The sequence below is a fragment of the Dromaius novaehollandiae genome, chromosome 13, assembly GCF_036370855.1.
Source record: "Dromaius novaehollandiae isolate bDroNov1 chromosome 13, bDroNov1.hap1, whole genome shotgun sequence".
Lineage (NCBI taxonomy): Eukaryota > Metazoa > Chordata > Aves > Casuariiformes > Dromaiidae > Dromaius > Dromaius novaehollandiae.
This window is the reverse complement of record NC_088110.1, coordinates 14,765,369-14,786,007: the sequence shown is the minus strand read 5'-3', so window position 1 is coordinate 14,786,007 and position 20,639 is coordinate 14,765,369. Positions and strand designations below refer to the sequence as shown.

The window sequence follows — 20,639 nt, the reverse complement described above, 5'->3', positions numbered from 1 at the left end:
AAAAAGCTGAACCGACTTGTGCAAATTCTCACAACAGGTTTCTACTCACTTCTACTCCATGACTTTTCATTTCTGGATTATACGTTTTCAATGGTTAAGCAGTGGAAGAGGTTGCAGGACTTCCATCATTGGAGATTTGCAGAACTTGAATTTACAAGGCACTGAGCAATCTGATCTAACTTCAAAATTAGTTCTGCTTTGAAGAAGGGGTTAGATTACAGACTCTGGAGGTCCTTTCCAATGTAAATTGTTCCATGAGTCTGTGATGAGGTAAACTGTTGTTACTGTGATACTCTATCTTCATACGTGTCTAAGACTTACCTGTGTTACATATTCTCTCCACTCGAAATATATTTAGGCCAGAATAATATGGATTACCTAAATGCATACACACTGACAGAGTAAAATACAAGTTTATCTAGATTACACAGTATCTTTCCATGGACCCAAAAGCTAAAGTACACAACTGAGCAGGTTCTCCCTGTTGTGTGCACCACTGCCTTGTTATTCCCTTTGGCTCACATACTGCAAATATATATGTCAGTATTTAACTATACCGCTTTGAATAGCTCCACTCATAAATGCTCAAAGGATTGGACCTTTGCAAAAGGTATCTCAATACACCTTTCATAAGTTTATGAAGATACTTGAATATTAGTAATATAACAAACAAAAACAGCAGAAAATATTAAAAGACCTATCATCAGCATCATCCCTACTATAAGTCTTTCAATTTTCAATTTCAAACTGTAAATATGTCAGCATCTGCATTCTGTTTAGTTCAACATTGAACTGTTTTACATAGGTCCATAGATATCATCCCAGCCATTACTATCATTCAAGAAATACAGTAACTGGACCACATCTAAATCTTTTATTTAAAAGTTCTGGCATTTCCACAAGCTATTTCAATTTACTGGTTACACCAGTGAAGGATTTACCTACTTATATTCAGTAGTGTACAAACATATATTTTCTGTCACCCAGAAGAGTGGGTGACACCCAGTCTTACATCAGATTATTTGCAAACAGGAATAAAAAAAAATATATAAAACTTGTTCTATCACAGTCTTCTTTCTGAAAACATCTGTCTAGAAATCTCTCTAGCACATGGAATTTCTTCCATTTCCTCATTTTCTGCAACTTGTACGTTCAAATTCAATAGTTATGACCATTTGTATCTTTAAAAAAAAGTTTTGATATTACCGGAAGCCTTTGTGAGCCTTGCAATCTCTTAAATACTTCTATTTACAAACAAATTCTCCTAATTGTTGACCTGGCTGCATAACTTAGAACAATAAACATCTCATCTATACTTCTGTCAATATATCCTATTTTCCTATATATACAGTACATCAAATACATGACAAAATATTTTAGCTACTGTAAACATTCCATTGATTAGGAGGAAAAAAATGCACAACATTAACACTTATCAGTATCTTACATAAACTATTAGTTTTAGCAACATAACCTTTTCTTACAAATGGGACAAAACAGACCGTAAAAAGATTCAAACAAAAAAACATGTTGAGTATCACATAAATCAGATGACAGAGGAGGTTAGAGTAAAATTAAAAAAAAAAAAAAAAACCAAAACAAAAAAACCCAACTTTTACTGGTAAAGATTTTCCTTTAGGTATATTAGCATTATTAAAAAAAAAAAAAAAACTTACCAAGTTACATTAAATTGAATTTTGCAAAGCATAACAATTTCTGTATGTGAACGTTAGCATTGAAAAACATGAGTCCAAACCAATCTAAAACAACTCTCTAACAGATCATGTTATTGCAGTGCCTCACTTAATTTTGCTGTTCTTCAACATTGTGTCAAAATACAAAATCCTCTTGAAAGATATTACTGATGCTTTTTGTTTTTTTCCTGCCTCTGTAAAGCAAGACATAAGAGAAAAAATATCAAGAAAAATGTCGACACAAAACATTGTGCTATTCTAGAAAAGGTTTAAGTAGAAAAATGCTTGCTGCTAAACACACACACATTTCTAAAAAACAGCAGAAACACCATCTATTCTATCTATAGACAGCATCTCTGTGCAAGGAGTATGCATATTAAACATGGTAAAAATTGCCAGGGAGATTTTCATAAGCCATCAAAAAAGGTATTTGAACTCAATATTTACTTGCACTTCCTAGTAAATATATGGATTAATTTAGAATGCTTAAGTGAAATTCTTATTCTCACTGTATCCTGTCAGGTAAGGTCAGTATGGCAGAAAAGCTCTCTAAAAGTGCCCAGTGCTCTAAGCCCAGCCACAGCACTGTTGTAACAAAGACCATTCCAATGCTTGGTACAGCACAGCACTGGAATGACACAAAGTGCAACCCCATGGGCTGCAAATTCTGTAATGTTCTGGGGGGTATCCTGTCCTTTTTGACAAGTAGGATCGGGGTCAAGAACTGAGAACTGACCTAACAGCATGTATGATAGTAGAAAATCAAATTTCAGTAACTTGTGTCTGTAACTTGTGATATTTCTTGGAAAGAACAACATTTGTCCATCCTTTCTGAAGTGGGTAGGACAACAAAATAAAATTCCTGTGATGGCCTTTTCTTTTTTTTTAAAACTCAGTGATGACTTATTTTTTAAACAAAAGATGGGTAATTTCTTCAGTTGTCAAATCGTCTGGGGTTCTTTTTCTCTTTTTCAAAGTTCTTGCATTCACATCCAGGGAACATTTTTTCTTGTTCTTTATTTATTTTAGTGTAACTAAAAATTATGTAAATTTACATAGTATTTCACTTTGATAATGCATTATTGCTGACAATACAATCTTATGTAGTTCTAAAGAATGATTACTTTGTCCAGGTAGTAATGGTTCTCACAGATGTCAGGTCTAGCCATTTCCTCACTGTCACCCGTTTACTGAAATACAGTATTTCTCCCTGACCTTTAACTTAATTTCTATTGCTCTTACTTAGCTTATACCCTTAAGGATCTGTTTTCCAGTCAGGACAGCTTTTCCATTAGGTTTCTGTTATTTTTTTTACACTATGCAGATTTTCATTAGTGCCTGAGAAAGCATACCTCTACTGTCTCCATATCCAGTATTCAGAAAGGACCATCATGCTTAACTCTTTCCAGGGATAAATCAGTATGACTGGTTAAAGTCAATAGAGAGGGATCTGTTTTCAGTAAGGCTCAGTTTGGTACTGGCCTCCTGTTAAAGGTGACTTTAAAAGAAATTATGCAATTCACAATGACTTTTTTTGGACATTTATAAATATGTGAATGTACAATTAGGCTACACATAGCTTACCTCATCTTTGTCAAGTGAACATATACAGTTTTTTTTTAAGCATTGATATTCTTGGTTGCACATTTGACTCTGTCTCCTCAAGTTAGCATGTTGTTTTTTTTGGAGAGCTATGAAATTGTGAACAAGCCCATCTCTTAGTTATTTTAAACTAACTGAAATCTGCTGTAAAAGTCAATGTCATGTTTTGAAGAAATATTTCTTCTAATAACCTTGAAAATGTAAATATTGCATTATTAATAGTTACTAATATTCAAATAAACAAAGTAGTATCTTCTTCTCATCATTGTGACATTAACATGCCAAGCTTATTTAGGCTTTAGAAGCAGCTAACAAATAACAGGAATTAAAGCAAAATAAACATCAATAATACTATGACTGAAAATACAAAAAAAAGCCCTATCAAAATTCTCAGCCATTTGTCTCCAATAGCAAGCACAGATGCTTGTATCAATGCCCTGACCTAAAGGCAACTTGATCTTAAAGTTATGCAAATTAATTTTCTGGTAATACAAATTGTTTCTGGTAATACTCACATCTTTCATATGTAGGTATCAAGTTATACTTTTCAGTCAACCAAATATTGTTACTATGCTCATCTCTGTTTGAAGCATCAGTTTTGTTTTTTCTAATTGGAGTCAAAAGTATACCTTTTAAAAAAACAATAAAAGTTATGTCTTTCTCTTGAAAAAGCACAAAACATGGATATTTTAGGAATTAAAATTTAAGGCAAGACCATCTTCTGAGCTGTACTGCTATTTGGTCTTGTAAGAAAGACTGGAAAAATCCGGTTTACTTCAAAAAAATTTTTACTTGCTCAAGGTAATTAGGGTTTTTGAGATGATATAAACAGTTATTTTTAAAAGACTTCAATGGCTATCATAGCCAAATGAATTAATTTGTGAATCTGAAGAAAAATCAATCTATTCTCAGAAGTTTATTAAATAATTATGTAACTTATATTCACTTTTCCATCTCTACCTTATCAGTAGAATTTTATTCAACTCCTCATACCAGACAGGCAAGCAGATCTCCTTTATTTAGCTCTCTGGTATGTTGTTTTCACTTACTTATCCTAGCATTGTTGTGTTTTAAGTTTTACCCTTTTAGCTGTTTAGCACACAGAGATCCAACTCCTTAGCAGAGTTCCAAGCGGGTACAGAAACAAGCATAACAGGGTAACGTTGCTATAAAGGTATAATAGAACGACGTTGAATCCAGCAACATGCAACTACACTATGATCAGATACTGACTGTGCATCACTGTTTTAAAAATTAAGGTTACGAAACCCCCAAATAGTGGAGGGCACATAAGTAACCATGACAGGATTTAAATCGGTATCTGCAAAGCAAGTGTCAAATACACACATTAGTTAACAATGAAGTTAACAATTTAATGATTATAGAATATGCATTTTCTGGCCTAGTCACAATAAAATTTTGACAGTATCCACAGCAAGAACATCCAAATGCTCTCGTGGAAGTCCTGCAATAGGAGCACGCAGATAATAAGGGCTTTTTACATTAATTTCAGAACTGGGCCCTTACTTTGGAATTTTTCGTTTCTGGTCTTAAAAGTTGATGTCTCTCTGTGCAGTCTTCCTTTATTCACTGGTGTTAACAGTATTTCTGGAAAGTATAAGATGTATGCTAGTGCAAATGCCAGCAATAACTGTTTAAAAATACCTTCTTTTAAAACACAAAAATACAGGCTGCACTTTAGTTACTTCCTTGATTAAGAATTAGGCCTCTCATCCGTGAGGATGTAACATTAGAATGTAAGGAGCTTATGTCATCATGCATCCATTCATGTTTATTTCAACTTAAGACATTCCTTTCTGTTAAAACTTGACTAACTCTGACAAAGAGGACCTACAGCCTCATCAAAACCTATAATGAGGATGCATCGCTACTGCCAAGAAATACATGATAGCTACTTCTCAGAAGTGGCTAGTTCTAATCTCATTTAATACAAATCACAAGTAAATCAGTATTTACAAGACTGTTAGAAGATCAGAATCAAGTCTAAAATAAATAAATACAGTTTAAAACAATAGTTGTAGCTACTAAGAAAAAAAAGTGTTCATAATTACTCTCATAAGCTGCATAACTACTGTTGTTACAAACAGCCAATTTCCTAAGTTCTTTTTTGTATCTTTTTTCAGCTTCCAGAATGACTTTGTGACGATCACATGGGTATGGACAAGTTTGCAACATCTTGCTAAAGGTTTTGCTATTGAAGGACAGGCCTGATGCTGTACATCCTGGAAAAAAAATAGCACATTGTAGAAACAGCAGGCATGACTGTTATAGCAGCCATCATCAAATACAATATTTTTGTTATTTTGCTCACTATGATCTACGATTCAACTTCCATTTTTCCATATACACATCTCAAAAAAGCTTAGGCCTTTCTGTATCTTCTTGAAAATACTCATTTTTCGTTTTGCACTTGCTCTCCAAGAAAATATGCATTTTCAACATGACCCATAGGAGCAAGTTATACTGCACTTCCACTCCAGAAGTGCTGAATTAGGCACAGATCCTCTACAGAAGTAAAAGAACCTTGACAGGACAAGAACAGGCCCTTTATACAAGGGCCAAGTATAGAAGTTGTCTTTTCTATATTTTAAAACATTCTCTCGATCATAACAATTATCTGCATTAACCTGAATGAATAGTAACTTGAATTCCGCTATGAATTTCCTCACAACAAAGCCTTCCTGCCTGTTTCTGAGGACATACCCTTTGGTAGTTTATGGTCAGTTACACAGTCAGCTGAAGACCTTCCTCCACTGTAGGGAACTATAGGAAGGGCACTGGTATATCTTTGCAGAATTCTAGCCTGAGATAAAGCAGCGCTAGAGCTCAGGTAGAATACACCTGGACAACTTCAGTTCATATGACTTACCTTAAATCATGTTCAAAAGTGGATTGTGGGCTTTTATGTCACAGGGTTGATTACAAAAATCCCCTTATAAGCCTTGAGTAGCATTCACATAAGCTACTGCAGGACTGAGTTCATGAAGCAGAAGATGGGGTAACTGAAGGCTACAGTGATGGATTACTATAGAACAGACTGCCCATACTTAATAGCAGTAAGGCAGGAAAATTGGAAAGGCTGCAGAACAGTTAGGAAATGTAAAACATTCAGAAGTTTCGCAGGGTTAATTTTTTTGTCCCCTTCGTCTGATAAGAGAAAGCAGGAAAACAAGTGTTCTTAAGTATTTTTTAAGTACTTTGTGTTCTTTTAAGCTCTTTTATATTCTGCTTATTAGTAAACCTATCTTAGATAAAGATATATAGACCTAAATTTGAATATGCAAGTTTTATTTCAATATTTATGTTTTATTTTAGGGGCAGAAAAAGAAAGGGAAACAATTCAGAACTGCAGATTAGTTAATCCAATAGGTGTGCTAGAATTTCTGTAATGTCAATTTATTTACTGAACTGCTGACTCCACGAGGCATCTTTTATGGAATCAGGAAAAAAAAGACCTAAGATAATATTTACCTAAACACCTTAAATCTGCTGTTTTAAGAGATGCAGATGTAGTCAAAATACTTTTTTCTTCCTTAGTTATCTCTGCGTAGGATGAATGTTGATCTAAATTAGGAAGAAAAAAAAAACACTAAGAAAGAAAATGCAGTCTATCTTTTGCTGCAGTAATTTACATCAATATATCCATGTTCAGTTGTATTTTTTATTTGTAGATTATTAGAAAAGCTTAATTTACATAACGGCAAAAAAAAACCCTGAAGAAATTCCTGAAGTTAAATGGATCCATTTTTTTTAATCTAAAATAATTCCATTTAATTCAATACTTACTTTTACTTTGCTCTCCCAAAACAGCATATTATTTCAATTTGAACATACCAGGATAACTCTGTATACTTACATTAACTAAGTTCTATAAGCTTAAATTGTATTTGGAATCGGAAGTTGGAAAGTGTAATGTATTGGAATAATCCTTACTCTCCATTTAAAAAGCCATCACCTGGAGATCAGCTTGGTCCCTTCTAAAGCTACCACTCTAGCAAACACTGTTCTAATGAATAATCATCAATTTTATAAATGAACAGCCAACTAAATTATGAGTAAAGATTTGGGTTGATTCCAGATGCCAATTCTGGAAAAAGTATACCAGAGTAAAAAGATCAATGCAAGTCTAATAAACCCTTCTCCCACAACACATCTACCTGTGTCTAACGTGCAGGAGTAGCTCCAGGCAAAAACTGTTCTCTCAGTTAGGCTCTATCCCTCAATCTTAAGAGTACAGAACAAAATCAGTACCCTGATAAATTTTCTATTAATGGCTTCCATTGTTAAATAGAAATTGCATTCAGACTTAATTTAAAACACTTATCTGTGATATATTCATTTGAATAATTAAAATCAATTTAAAAAAAGCTAAAATATGTATTAGGAGAAATCTAGAATAAATATTCTCATGGTAAAGTTATACGCAATATAAGATTTTCAAAGTATGCAAACAGCTATAGAATTTTAGGCTTAGTATTCTGTCATCGGATTATATATTACATCTGACAAAAAGCAATGGTAAGAGTAAGCATAATCCACTAATTTTAAAAAAGAACTTTGTTAAGAACAAAATTATCTAAACCCTTCCCCCAAAAACTAACAGAAAATATGTTTAACTATCTGTACCTGATGTGCATGCCTGTTTCAGGCTTTTAACAATCTTTTCTGGTTGTTTAAACAAGTGTTCACTAGGAAGACCAAGAACAGGTGAACAAATTTAAAATCAGACTTCACAATATACAGCTAACTGTAAATTAATACATACTCTAGAAAGGCAAAACAAAAAGCATAGTAACTATACAGATTCTAGTTATTCCAAGTTACTAGGCTAGATGTATTCGGCATGTCATTATCATATTAGAAATCTGTTTATCAGAGATCTGTGATCATCATTCCTTGCAGTGCTATTCAGAATGTCTGTTCCAGCATTCGGAACACAGTGCTTTCACAGGATGGTAGCTTCCGGAGTCATTTGTAATTCTGGTTCACATAAGGATTACTTGGTGCACGCAATTTTTGTGAACTCTTTGCAATGCTATAGTTTTCACCAGATGTAGCAGTTGCTTTAAAAGATACTTCATTATCTTTTCTTACACTGATTAACTTTTATACAACCAATATTATCTTACAATATGTGATGTTTCATCGTGCATTTTTGTGTCATAAGCTACCTCTGAATGGTGCAGGAGCGAGAAGCCTAATCCACAGTCATGCTTGGGTCATTACCGTTTTCACACAAATCCATATACTAATAGAGTGGCTTCCCCCCAGCCCCAAATTTCTTAAAAGATTCATGCTTTAAAGGTCACTACAACAAATAAAGCAGTGTGAGATTACATCAGTCAGTAGCAAAGCAGAACTTACCTGACCATGGAACACACCCTATGCTTCCCATAATTTCTGTGGTAGTTGCAAAGTCACAGTATAATGCACATTAGGAAAGTGCATGGGAGCATAGTCCAGCCAGCCACAGAAAAAAAACACAGTAAAAATATGGAACCCAAAAAGGGAGAAATACTGTAGCTTTCATACTCTCTCATTGTCTAACAAGAGGGTGGGGGATGGGGAGGAATATTCAAAATATAAATTCAACATAACTGAATTTGCATTTATCCTTGCAAATGCCTTTTTTTTTTTTAATTGATAGGAAAGATAACCAGGAGAAGTGAAAGAAAAAAGAAAAGAGGAAAATATATGTTTGTGTGAGACTGATACACAAAGCAAGAGAATAGTAAATGTCAATACAATGCTTTATCTTTTTCATCCCATGCAGGGAAGTAATTCAATAGGAGGGGAGAGAAGCAAGGAAAAATGCTTTTATTCCCACTTTGTAAGCAATACAATTTCAATTTTGTGCAGAGCAGTTCTGGAACTGCTGTTTTTCCAATAGGTGCATGTCCCGGAAGATTCCATGGTTTCATCCAAATAAATGTGTCAAAGTCTGATCTGCTGAATCAGTGGGAAATCTGTGGCAGAAACCATGGATGCTTTTTCATCATTATGCTCAAAGCAATAGGACGTGGCCAGTAACAGGCTCTCTGTATAATCTGTCAGATGCCTACCCATTTGGGGGGGGGGGGGGGGGGGAAGAGAGAGAGCAGCTTTTATTACTGCAGCGAGTGTCTATAATCTTTGATTTGTGAGGTCAAAAACATTTCTCCAATACTCTCTGGGGGGGGCAACCAAAGAGTCATCTCTTTTCACTTGCAGAAAAAGACAGTTAGTAACCATTACGTAGAAAGACTAACATTCACTTTGGAAATTACTAATCAAAAAAACTTAGTATCTCTGCTTAGATGTTAAAATACATACCTTGCTTGAACAGACTGTTTTTTTCCACAAACATTTTTTTCATTTATACTATGACTTTGAAGTACACAGTCTGTTTGCCGTTCAGCTGAACATGGAATAATATTCTGTTCACTATGTCCAGTAGAAGCATTTATTAGATTCATAGTCTTCGGTATTTCATTCTGCAGTGGTAGAGAATTTGCAGATGGAGCAAGAATCCAGTCATTTGACTTGCAGGTTAACTGTGGACAACATACTTTATACATTCTTTCCATATGATTTTTTGGGTCACTAGTATTCACTTCACGGTATTTTGATGTGTCAGTACTGGCTTCTGAAGATCTGTCAACAAATATTTTTCTTTGTACTCTTTCCTGTATTGAAAAATACTAGTTAGTGACTATATGAGATCTATAAAAATACTAAGTAAATCCATAATTAGGATAGGCCAATATAACTCTGAAGGTAAAGCAAATTCCTCAGAACTTCAAAAACCCCAGATGGAGTTGAGAGCTAACAAAACAGCAAGGTTGTTGGAGTTGAATATATGAGTTGAAGGGAGTGGTTATCAACTGGCAGTTCCAGGCTGAAGCAATGGATTTGGTACTAGTACAGAGCACTTCTAGAAATTAAAAGACTGAATTAGCTAAGTCAAAAACTTGCTATTCTACACCCAGAGATACCAAGTAGCTATACAACAGAAAGATAGCAAAACTTTATGCTCACATTTGTCCATAAGCTACACTATAGTAGTGTACAATCACAGTCATTTCTTGCATGCAAATGTTAAAGTTATAGATTCAAAATATGTATCGGAAATTTAAAAAAATCCAACTCTAGTTTTGCAATCTAAATGATCTCAATTTTATGGAAAGTCTCATTTTACAATAGACTAAAATGCTTCACTAAAAAACATGCAGATGGCTGCATTCTCCAATTGCCCTGTATACTTCTAGCTTAGTACGATACACAGTAACGACAAATTTAAAATTTAGATTATGTTGTTTCACATACATCCAGTGTTTTCCTTACTTTTCTAGCTCACACTGAAATTATCTTAAAGGTTTACTTCCTATTTCTCCTTACACTCTGGAGAGATCTGCTTAGTTTTATCCTACTTTGGTAAAGAGGCCAACCTCATCATGTTCTTTTTCAATCAAGTTTATTCTGTGTAAAATTTCTTTTGCTTTCTTCCAGTAGTCTTGTAGAGTTCTTTCTCTGCTTTGTACATCCAATTCCAGCTGTTCTGCACTGTTCACGTTTAATGAATTCTCATTTATTTTCAGGGACAATTGTTCAGCTTTGTAAATTATAAAACAAAATTAATACTCCAAATTTTATCACCAAATACTTTAATAATAAATATTTATTACATTTTAGTTTCCTGAAAGACATGCCCCCAAGTAATTTATAAAGCAAAATATAATCTCTTAACAATAATTGATATAACTGTTAAATTAAGTTTGCATATAATTGTTAACATATTTCAAAAATAAACTGCTGTCACAAGAGGCAAGCCCCATGTTCCAGCTCATTAATTGTTAAGCTTGTAGTTATAATAAGTTGTTTGCAATAATGCTGTGCTGTAAAAACAAACAAACAAAAACCAAAAAAACACCAACTTGGACTTAATCCTCATTCAGCAGGTGAAAAGCACAATCTCCTCAATCTTAACATCCAAATAAAATTCCCAGATAGATTTTTACTACAGAAAGATACTTTCTTTTTTTTAAACCCATTAATTAGCAATTGCATAATATCTTTCAGTGCTACAGAGATTAAAGGAAAAGGTATTCTTCTGTATTATCTGCAGTATTGTACAGTTATCTAAAGAACTTTAGGCAGGATGCTTCAAAATACACCCTACTTCAGAAACTGAGATGAAGATTTTTTGCTACTGCACAATAATTGCAGTCATGGTGATTATGGACTTGGTCTCTATGTACAATGGTACATATGTGTAAATGGCATCCTAATTAGGTGTGAAATGACAATGTTAATATTTTGCACAAGATTTATAGCTGTGAAAGCTTTTAAGAACCACCTCTACATATATAGGTTATACAGATGCGTTCTCACAACATTCTTGGAATTTTACAACTTTTTTTCCCTAAATGCCGTAATCATTTAACTGTGGTAAATATGCAACTGTTCTGCAGAAAAAAAACCCAAAAAAACAACATTTTGGTGTACACAGCATTACAAAGCTGGTATGCTTTAAATTATTTGGAAAGTCAACAGAACTTAAATATGAAGAATAACCCATCTAACATTTCAAATAACAGCAGGCTTACTCATTTGTCTGCAGTTTTGCAGCACAAAAGTAGCAGCTTTGTTTAGTTCCTCATCCTGAGACTCAGTTAACACTTGAATCATAAGTGGAAGACCATTGTTCTTAAGTAGTTCATACTGGTTTTCTTCTAAAATAGGAAGTGGTAAAGGAATACAGATGATTTTCTAACCCATACACACTTAACAATACTACAGTAACTTTATAGGCCAATGCCAACAATTTTCAAGGAAGTTCAGAAAAAACAGATTTTTCTTATGGAGTAAAGTCTGCTGTAAAGGCCTAATGCTCGAGTTGCAGAACATGGATGTCATTACACAGGATGATTTGATCACAGTTCAAAGTATACTCGCTTGTTGTCAAAAAACTGGAGGAGGACTGAGCCAGATTATATGACAGTGACCGAATTTCATTTAATTCTTGCCTAAAATATTTGAGTTATGGATTCTATATTTCTTTATCTGTAGTGTATGCCCTTAAAGTCTATATGCTGCATTTACCCAAATGATGAGATGCAGAAATTTCAAAAGCTGAAGGTTTATCTCCAGCTAAACAGCAGTAAAATCAGTGCTTTAATCCAGGCCTAATCTGTTCATCCCATAGACAAGAGAAGACACTTCATCCTCATTAAGTATGAAATTATCAATTTTTTTAAATTATGCTATCATTTGCAGCATGCATTCCTAAAATTGACAACTTTCTAAAAATAGTTCTGTGTGGTCTAAACTTGATAAAACACAATCACATTTCATCTTTATTGGTTCCTTTGTCAGTGTTGACATTTTAAGACAAACTTTTCTGTAGGATGATCATATTTGTATTTGAAAGACATTTTTCATTAGGCAAAACACTTTTTGCTCCAATCAATTCTTCATGAAAAGGAGGGTTTTTAAAGTATAAGACTTACAACCTACTGAAGCTAATCACTGAACTTGTTATTGGTGTTTCAAGAACGACGATCAGTCAGGGTTTTAGAACGCTCTTTTTGATGCATTTTTGAGCATACATGAGAAAAAACAGCAGCATAAGTAACAATGGTCAGTATATCACAGCTTCACATTCTGTCAGCTTTTATTGACATGAGGTACCAACTTAAGTGCTATGCTTTCAGCAGATGTGCTTGGGCCAGCCCTCAGGAACACGACAAAAAACATTACAGGTTACTTGTTGCTTATGTTACTTGAAAAATAATACCATTAAATAATTTTTTTTTTAATTAACAGCAATGTAAACAGTGAACAAAAGCTGTACATACCAAAGGCCATTAAAATAGAGCTCCAAAAGATTTATGCAGGATGTATGTAGTTTTCAGGACTGAATGAATTTTATCTTGTGATACCTAAAGACAGCTCTGAATTTATAATATTCTATTTTTTAAGCTCTTGAACATGCTGTGTGTTAACAGCTCTTCTAGTCTAAAGATAAAACATTCTAGAAATTTTCCTCAATATTATTAAGTTATTTAATAGAACTTTCCCTGAAGTTCCGAAGTTAAATGGAATGACACAACTGATGCATACTTTAAACTCAGAATCAGTGTAAAAAAAAAAAACCCACAAACAAAAAAACCCACTTACCACAAACTTCAGTACAGTGTCCAATTGTTAGAATAATACTAATTTTTTCTCCTGTATCCAGAGTGTCATTAGGCAGCAACTTCAGTAGCTCTGACACAGTGTGATACTTTGCCAAGACAACACCCATGGCAGCTATTATGTTGAAAATAATTGAAGAAAAGTAAATTAGACAGCAAGTATATAGGTGCCATCCAAGTATGATACCCCCCCCCCCCCCCCCGGGAAAATCTCTACAGATCTCTAAAAGCTTCAGGATTGTACAGTCTTCCTCCTCATGCCCCCCACACTCTTCAATGTTAACACTCTCCTGGTGCAGTAATTCTGCCCATGCTACTCCCCAAATGCAACACTGCCTTTTCCCTCCCAGACTGCATTGTATAGAAATGTGGTGGAAGCTCTGATAAACAAGAGCTTTGAGGCATTCGAGGTTTGCAGATCTGTGCAGTTTCTTCACATCCTTTGCCAGTTCAAGAATATAGCAAGTAAGGGTAGAATAAGATTTGATTCATAGAATATCTGCCACAAAGAGAGCTAAGAATGATTCCGATGAACAGACATTAAAGGGAGCAATCTCTTCCTGAAACTGGGAACACCACTGCTACTAATTACAGACTGAAAAGTTTATCCTGTCACATACCCACTTCTCTGAATCTAGGCTCTACACCAGCGCAGGTGTATTAACTTTTCTGAGTTTCAGTTAGTGAGCACTTAAGGCAGAAGTGTCAAAGACAGCACATGTGGCCAACAAAACAGATTCATCATGCTCACAGATTTCTCAAAACCTTCTGATGGAGTACAGCAAGGCCTCTTTAGGCTAGTATGCAGATGTACCAGGAGCCATATTCACATACCACATTCATTTAGCTCAACAGCTGAGTTAATAAAGTCTCCTAAAGCTTATTAGCTTAGACACAGGGCTACAAAAGTACAGTTCTACAACTCCAGGATCCAAGCTGACTACAGTGTCCAATTGTCAGCTTTACTTGCACAGAACTAGCTCTGGTATCTTTTTTTGATTCTCAGTATGGTTTAAATTTCAGTATCTATGATTATTTTAGTCACTATGGGAAAGCAACCCACCTCAGATGCCAGTGCACTGAATCACTCCCACTACACAAGTCAATCTAAAAAAATACTGCAATATAAACTGTATTGGGATGTATATAACCAGCCTTTTATCACTCATTCATATTACTTTGCCTCCAAGACTAGACTCTTAACAATTGCCGTTTAGAAATACCACATATAAAAATGGTGGGGGTCCTTTCACTCACAGTCATTAGCAATGCAGGCATCCAGAGTCTTTGTTACTACTACTGCAAGTTTTGTGCTCGAGTGGCTCATACACGAATCATGCATCAGCTTGATGAGAACCTTAGCTAATGTATCCAATCCTCTAACAGAAGCAAAATATTTCTGTACATATGCTTAATGAAAAAAGAATAAAGTGTGAATTAAATCATACACATATCTAGTTGCTTTAGCATTTTGTTACTTAGGGCCATTATTATTTTTGTATGCATATATTAATCATTCCATTTCCATCCATACAATGTAACTGAAGTTGGGTATGTATTAGTCTTGAGCAATTTAGTAATAGTCTTATAATAACAGGAAATGCACAGCCCTAATACATGTATGCTAATAGTAAACATTATGCCTAAGTTCTACTTAATTTCAATCATTTTCAGAAATGTATTAATGATTTATATTTGTAAAATACTTCTAATCCAAACGGCTTCCAAACAGCTTTACATACCTCACTAAACTAACCAGTGAGGCTGTTTGTGAAGTTGAGCACAACCCCGGGTAAGTAAAGACAGTGGAATCTACCTCGCAGAGTAAGTCATCAGAACAGTACATAAACTTGTAGAGATAGACAAAAAGAAGAAATCATACAGTTAACTGCAGAATGAAGAAAAATTGTTCAAAGCCTGAGGTGTACTTACAGTTATTTGCAACTGTGAGTCCAACAAATGAACAGATAGGACGAACTATCTCAGGCTCTATGCAACTTTCTAGCCACTCTTTTGCATATGAAAAAACTGAACAGCAAATATTTTGATTATCTTCTGGGAAAGTAAAAAACAATAAATAACCCCTAACCCAAGTGTAATAGCCATTTCACTTGAACAATAAAAACAAACTGTCACTGCTTTTGAAAAATACTTTAAACTTTCTTCAGATGATAATAAATGTAGGAATTTTAATTACAATATTTACCATTTTGAGGATTATTAACACAGGCACAAAGAGTACTGCAGACTGAAGACCACAGCTGATAGCACTGATTAATATTTTTATCTGACAGATTAATCTCAGGTATGGAAAGAGTTGTTCTGTTAAGAAAAACAAAGCAAACAAATTCTCAATAATCCATTATTTTTCTGTCTTAATTGCTACTGTGTTTGTTTACCTGAATAATTGTAGCAGAAGACCAATGCAGCCTGTTTCTCTGACATATGTTTGCCCATTTTCTAAAAATGAACATATACCAGAATCAAAAAAATGTGTGGCTTGGAACAAAATCTTAATATAGCAAGTTTAATTTACATATTTACATTCTATTTCCATTTCCTAAGTGCACACATCTCCAAAAAATCCAAACACAAAAGCACATAAATACACTGGCAAAAATGTTGTTCTTCTTTCTATATATTTAATATTTTCTGTAATTTTTCAGAAATTACTGTTTTGCATCATGTTTTTTGAAAACCATAGTTAGGTTCTTTAGAAATAAAGTACTTTCTGCTCAGGAACTCCAAATAATGGATGATCTACTTACATACTTCATTACAGAAATTTGGAACACTAATGTAGATTGACAAACAAAAACATAAAATCATAATTAAAAACTTGGAGTTATAACACAGGAAAAAAAAAACTTACTATTATTTGAAACCAGTACTAAGATGACATAAACAGACATCCTTTTCAAGTTCACACCAGAATCTTTATTCATTAAAAATGAAATAAGATCTTCAAATAATGCAGGAGTACACAAAGTTTGTTGACAATAAACTGAAATCAGAAAATAAAAATATTAAGTCCAAAAGCCATTTATAATCTTTAACTATTTTCATAAAGTAACTAGAGTCTCAGTTGCAATATGTTGTAAATGGAGCCTACATGGAGCTATAGAGGGACTTGCAGCTTCCCTCTGTAGTGAGTCCTACACCATGCTGGTCCTAGGCAAAACTTGTAAGTCTGAGTCATCATGCATATCAACAAGAAACTGAAGAAATACATCTGTCTGTTATCATAAACACATGCTGTCTGTACAAATTCTGAGGAGCAGAAACAGTAAAACCAGTGATGGATTTCTCCGAATCTGGGACTAGTCAGTGAAACTATATTTAAGGCACCTTTATTGCCTCTCACTCAAGCTAATATTGTTGCAATCCAATTTTTGCTGAAGAAAATCAAAGAGAAGACAATGCATAAGCAGAAGTAATAAGATGCGATAACTAATTCGGAAATATAAATAACAGTATTTATTATTACCATTACTTTCTATTATAATTCCTAATGTAAATAAAGCTGCTTCCTTCACTATGCAATGAACACTTGACTTTGCAAGGTCATTTATAAACATCAAACCACCAATTTCTCGAAAATATTCACTTGCTTCACCTACAGCAGAGGAAACAAAGAACAAAAATTAAAATTTTGCTTTTGTTTCTATGTAAAATGAAGATCTTCCAAGATTTTATCCCTCCAAGTCTTATAATGTTTAGATATAATAATTTTTTAAAGTGACAGCCAACTCCTTAACATGCATTGTGAAAATAAATGATTGTATTGTTTCTAAGGGAAATATCCTTAGGATAAAATGGTTCTTACTGTTTTGTTGACAGATTGAATAAATAGTTATCAAAGCCTCTTTCTGAGACATAGGGCAGTCCATCTGGTATTTAAGGCATTCAAGCAGTAAGTTCAGATCTGTCTTCACATCTATAAGGGTAAACACAGAAAACTTCACAGAAAGTATTATGTTTTCTTTATATTAGTCTATTTAGTATTACACTAAGCATGACACAAAAGTATAGCATAGCATTTCCTTTGTTATTATAACACTCCCTTTTTAGTATTTCCAGCCTTTAACTATTAGTAATTTATTAGTAAGTGTGATGTAATTACTAAGTTCTCTGAAGGCAAGGTATTAAAGGAATAGTATAGAACCATGAAAGTATTCAGAGTGAAAACACTATTGAAAGTGAGTGAACTGAGAGAGAATCTACTGAAGGAAAAGGCTAAATGCCAAGGCTCCCTATATAATATTTAGTTACAGAAGACAATCACTTTTAACAACTGTAGCACCTTGAATCAGGTTGTTAGGTTTATAAGTTAACCCAAAACCTTTTTTAAATCCTTCTGGGTATCTATACACCTAGGTATCTAAACTGCTTTGAAAATCTGTTTCTTAGTCTTTCGAGTAAAATAAAAGAACTTAAGTATTAATTATTTACAAACTTGGCAAAAACATAGTATATTTTTTAAACATGCCTAAGGTTTTGCTTTCTTAAAAGAAATTAAACTACAAAAAAATGTGCCTAAGTATTAGCAAAAGAGGTGACTTTCTACAGGTTTTATTCACTATTTGAAATTTTGTCATTAGATTTCATCTTTCCCAATACAGAATCAAAAAAACACAGCAACAAGGAAAAGAACATTTCTCTACTAGTTCACCATCACATGATAGGCCTATCAGTCTGCTAAAATTGTGTTGAATAGATTCAGAAAATATATGACAAGTGAGTTTAGGAATCTTACCACACTGTGTTTTCTGCACCTTTTGATCTTCCATTTTTGGTTGTATCCCTGTTCTTATTCTACAATGACAAGGGAGAGGGGAAAAAAAAGCATTTTCTCTACTGTTTAGAACAGCAATCTTTATGATGTCATGTGCAGTATGAATTAAATATTTTTTCTTAATATACACTCTTTCCAATTCTCTGGTTTTACACTAATATCTCACATGCATGTAGAGTTTCATGTGTTCTTGTATGGCAAGTATTTCCTTTGGAAGTACAATGCTGTTGTAGTACACTCTAACTACTGCATTATTATGCCAACAGTTTTGAAAGTTAGTATTTTGCAGAAACTGAAGCAGCTTCATACTACCATTGTGGGGCACCAAAGAAAAAAAAAAAAAAGACCCTGGCATTAGTATGTCTGAATGCATTATTTACCACAGTGATCTGTTCTAACTTTCCTTAGAAGTGGCTGCCAACTTTGTTATCAGCCAGCAGACAAGACGACCACGAGGTAATTTTATATCAAAGACCAAATGTGTCTGAAATCCAGCATAACATTTTCAGCCTCCTATAGCTACCCAGTAAACCACCAAATTGCAACTATTTTGTTTTATCAGTACGGACCAAAACCAAAAGATAATAATGAACATCAGAGACATCAGTTATTCTTTAAGGGAAGAATTTATTTTAGCTAAGGAAATTATCACATTACATAGGTAAAACAGAAATGCACAGCAATGATTTTAGATAAACTTAATATACCAGCATCTCAGATTAGCTGAGCAACATTCAGAGCAAAATAGAGGTTTGGAAGTAGAAAGACAGTTAAACTGTGCTCGAGGTCCATGCCCACTTGTGCCAGTCCACACACCTACAAGCACATTAGAATGAGCTAAGAGACTCTCAAACTGTCTACCCAAGTGCTGAATTATGCCTAAATTCAACATTTCATTCCCTTTAACCATACCCAAAGTACCAAAGAGAGGTTGATGTGAGAGCCACTGTAGCCTCTCAAGAATGATTTAGCTCCAGGTAGGAACTAGAAGTAATTGATAAAAGTAATTTAATAATGGATTAGTTACCCATTTTTAAAGTAAAGCAAAGGCTCTGAAAAATATCAGTGTCATCTTAATAAAGAGAGCCAGTCCTGCTTTCCATTGAAAGCTCATGACTAACCCCATTTCTCCACTGCTTCCATTGGTTCAAACACTCCATATATTTCCACAGAGTATCATCAGTCAAGCATGTGCCTTGAGAGTGAAAGGTTAAAGAAAGGGGTTCACCTTCCTTTACCGTTTCAGAACTGATGATGCATGCATTTCTCTCTCCAGTCTAACCATTGTGGAATGGCAGAAAACCTGCAAGTCTTCCTCACCTCATTTGCCCCTGACACCACTCTGCTAGCCTAAAAGAAACCATATGAACTACCTACATGTTCTTTAAAAAAGGCTGTACAAATTCGTTCAATTTTAGAGCCAACTTCCTTTTCAGTAAAGCTTGCTCAAACATGTATTTACACAGCTAAAGGGCCTTTCATGTAAGTAACCTTTCAGAAAGAAGTGTCTTTACTCTATTACTTTTTAACCGCATTTTTCTTGAGATACACAAAATATACACAAAGTATTTATAAACCAGCCCACAGTAAAATGGAAATAGCTCAACTCTGTTGTATCACATGCCTAAACTAACAAGATAAATAATAGAATCTGCTGCAACAGATTTTTTTCCAAAGGTTGCATACAGAAGAAGTTAGATCATCTCTTATCAGTTATGGAAAGTAACCCAGCAACATCCTCTTCAAACCTCCAAAAAACAAACGCAAACACTCCTCTTTAAGTACAGATGCATTCATCCTTTTGTTCAGTAGTATTAAAGCACATGGCCTGAACACTTGGAAATGGGCTGACACAGAAGTTAGGGGAGCTCACGTGAAGCCAATGAAGGACCCAAGTCAGGCAGAGCCCAGGCTGGGGCTGTCAGCCAGGTACAGCACTCACCCATAGGCAGCGCACTGAGATAGAAAGGGCAAGTCTCAGGTTTATTTTTTCCTTTTTAACATCCAGTGGGTCAGATCCTGACCTACATATGTTGGAACAAGTCAGGACTGTCCAGTGTCCTACTGAAATTTAAATTTACACCATAGACAAGGATGTGTCTGCTAACTTTCGAGAAACTGTTCAGTGCAACACTTCTCAGCCTTCCAGCACTATTTTAGCATTCATGCCATCCCCTCCTCTTTCTGCTCAAATGAGCTACATGATTTATGATTATCAAAGTTCAGCTTCAAAGCTGAACTCTGAACAATTACTCCAGATCATCCCAAATGGAAAGAATATATGGGATTTAAAAAAAGCGCAACACACCAGACATCAAACTGCAGAAGCACCCTTCTGTCAGCCGCCCGAGG

At 34.5% G+C, this 20,639-nt stretch overlaps 1 protein-coding gene across 1 annotated transcript; it reads right to left on the bottom strand.

Annotated features, from left to right (window-relative positions):
* Positions 1-865: 865 nt before the first annotated feature.
* On the bottom strand, positions 866-18,625 carry TERB1 (telomere repeat binding bouquet formation protein 1). Its single transcript, XM_064519708.1, is given in 19 exon segments — positions 866-2,708; positions 3,270-3,385; positions 3,812-3,925; positions 4,824-4,904; positions 5,369-5,539; positions 6,789-6,881; positions 7,944-8,005; positions 9,630-9,982; positions 10,745-10,908; positions 11,903-12,028; positions 13,476-13,607; positions 14,750-14,902; positions 15,425-15,547; positions 15,699-15,814; positions 15,892-15,952; positions 16,365-16,496; positions 16,980-17,108; positions 17,319-17,429; positions 18,249-18,625. Coding segments are annotated over 19 exon segments (2,523 nt in total). The 5' UTR covers positions 18,283-18,625; the 3' UTR covers positions 866-2,456.
* Between the last annotated feature and the right edge of the window lie 2,014 nt (positions 18,626-20,639).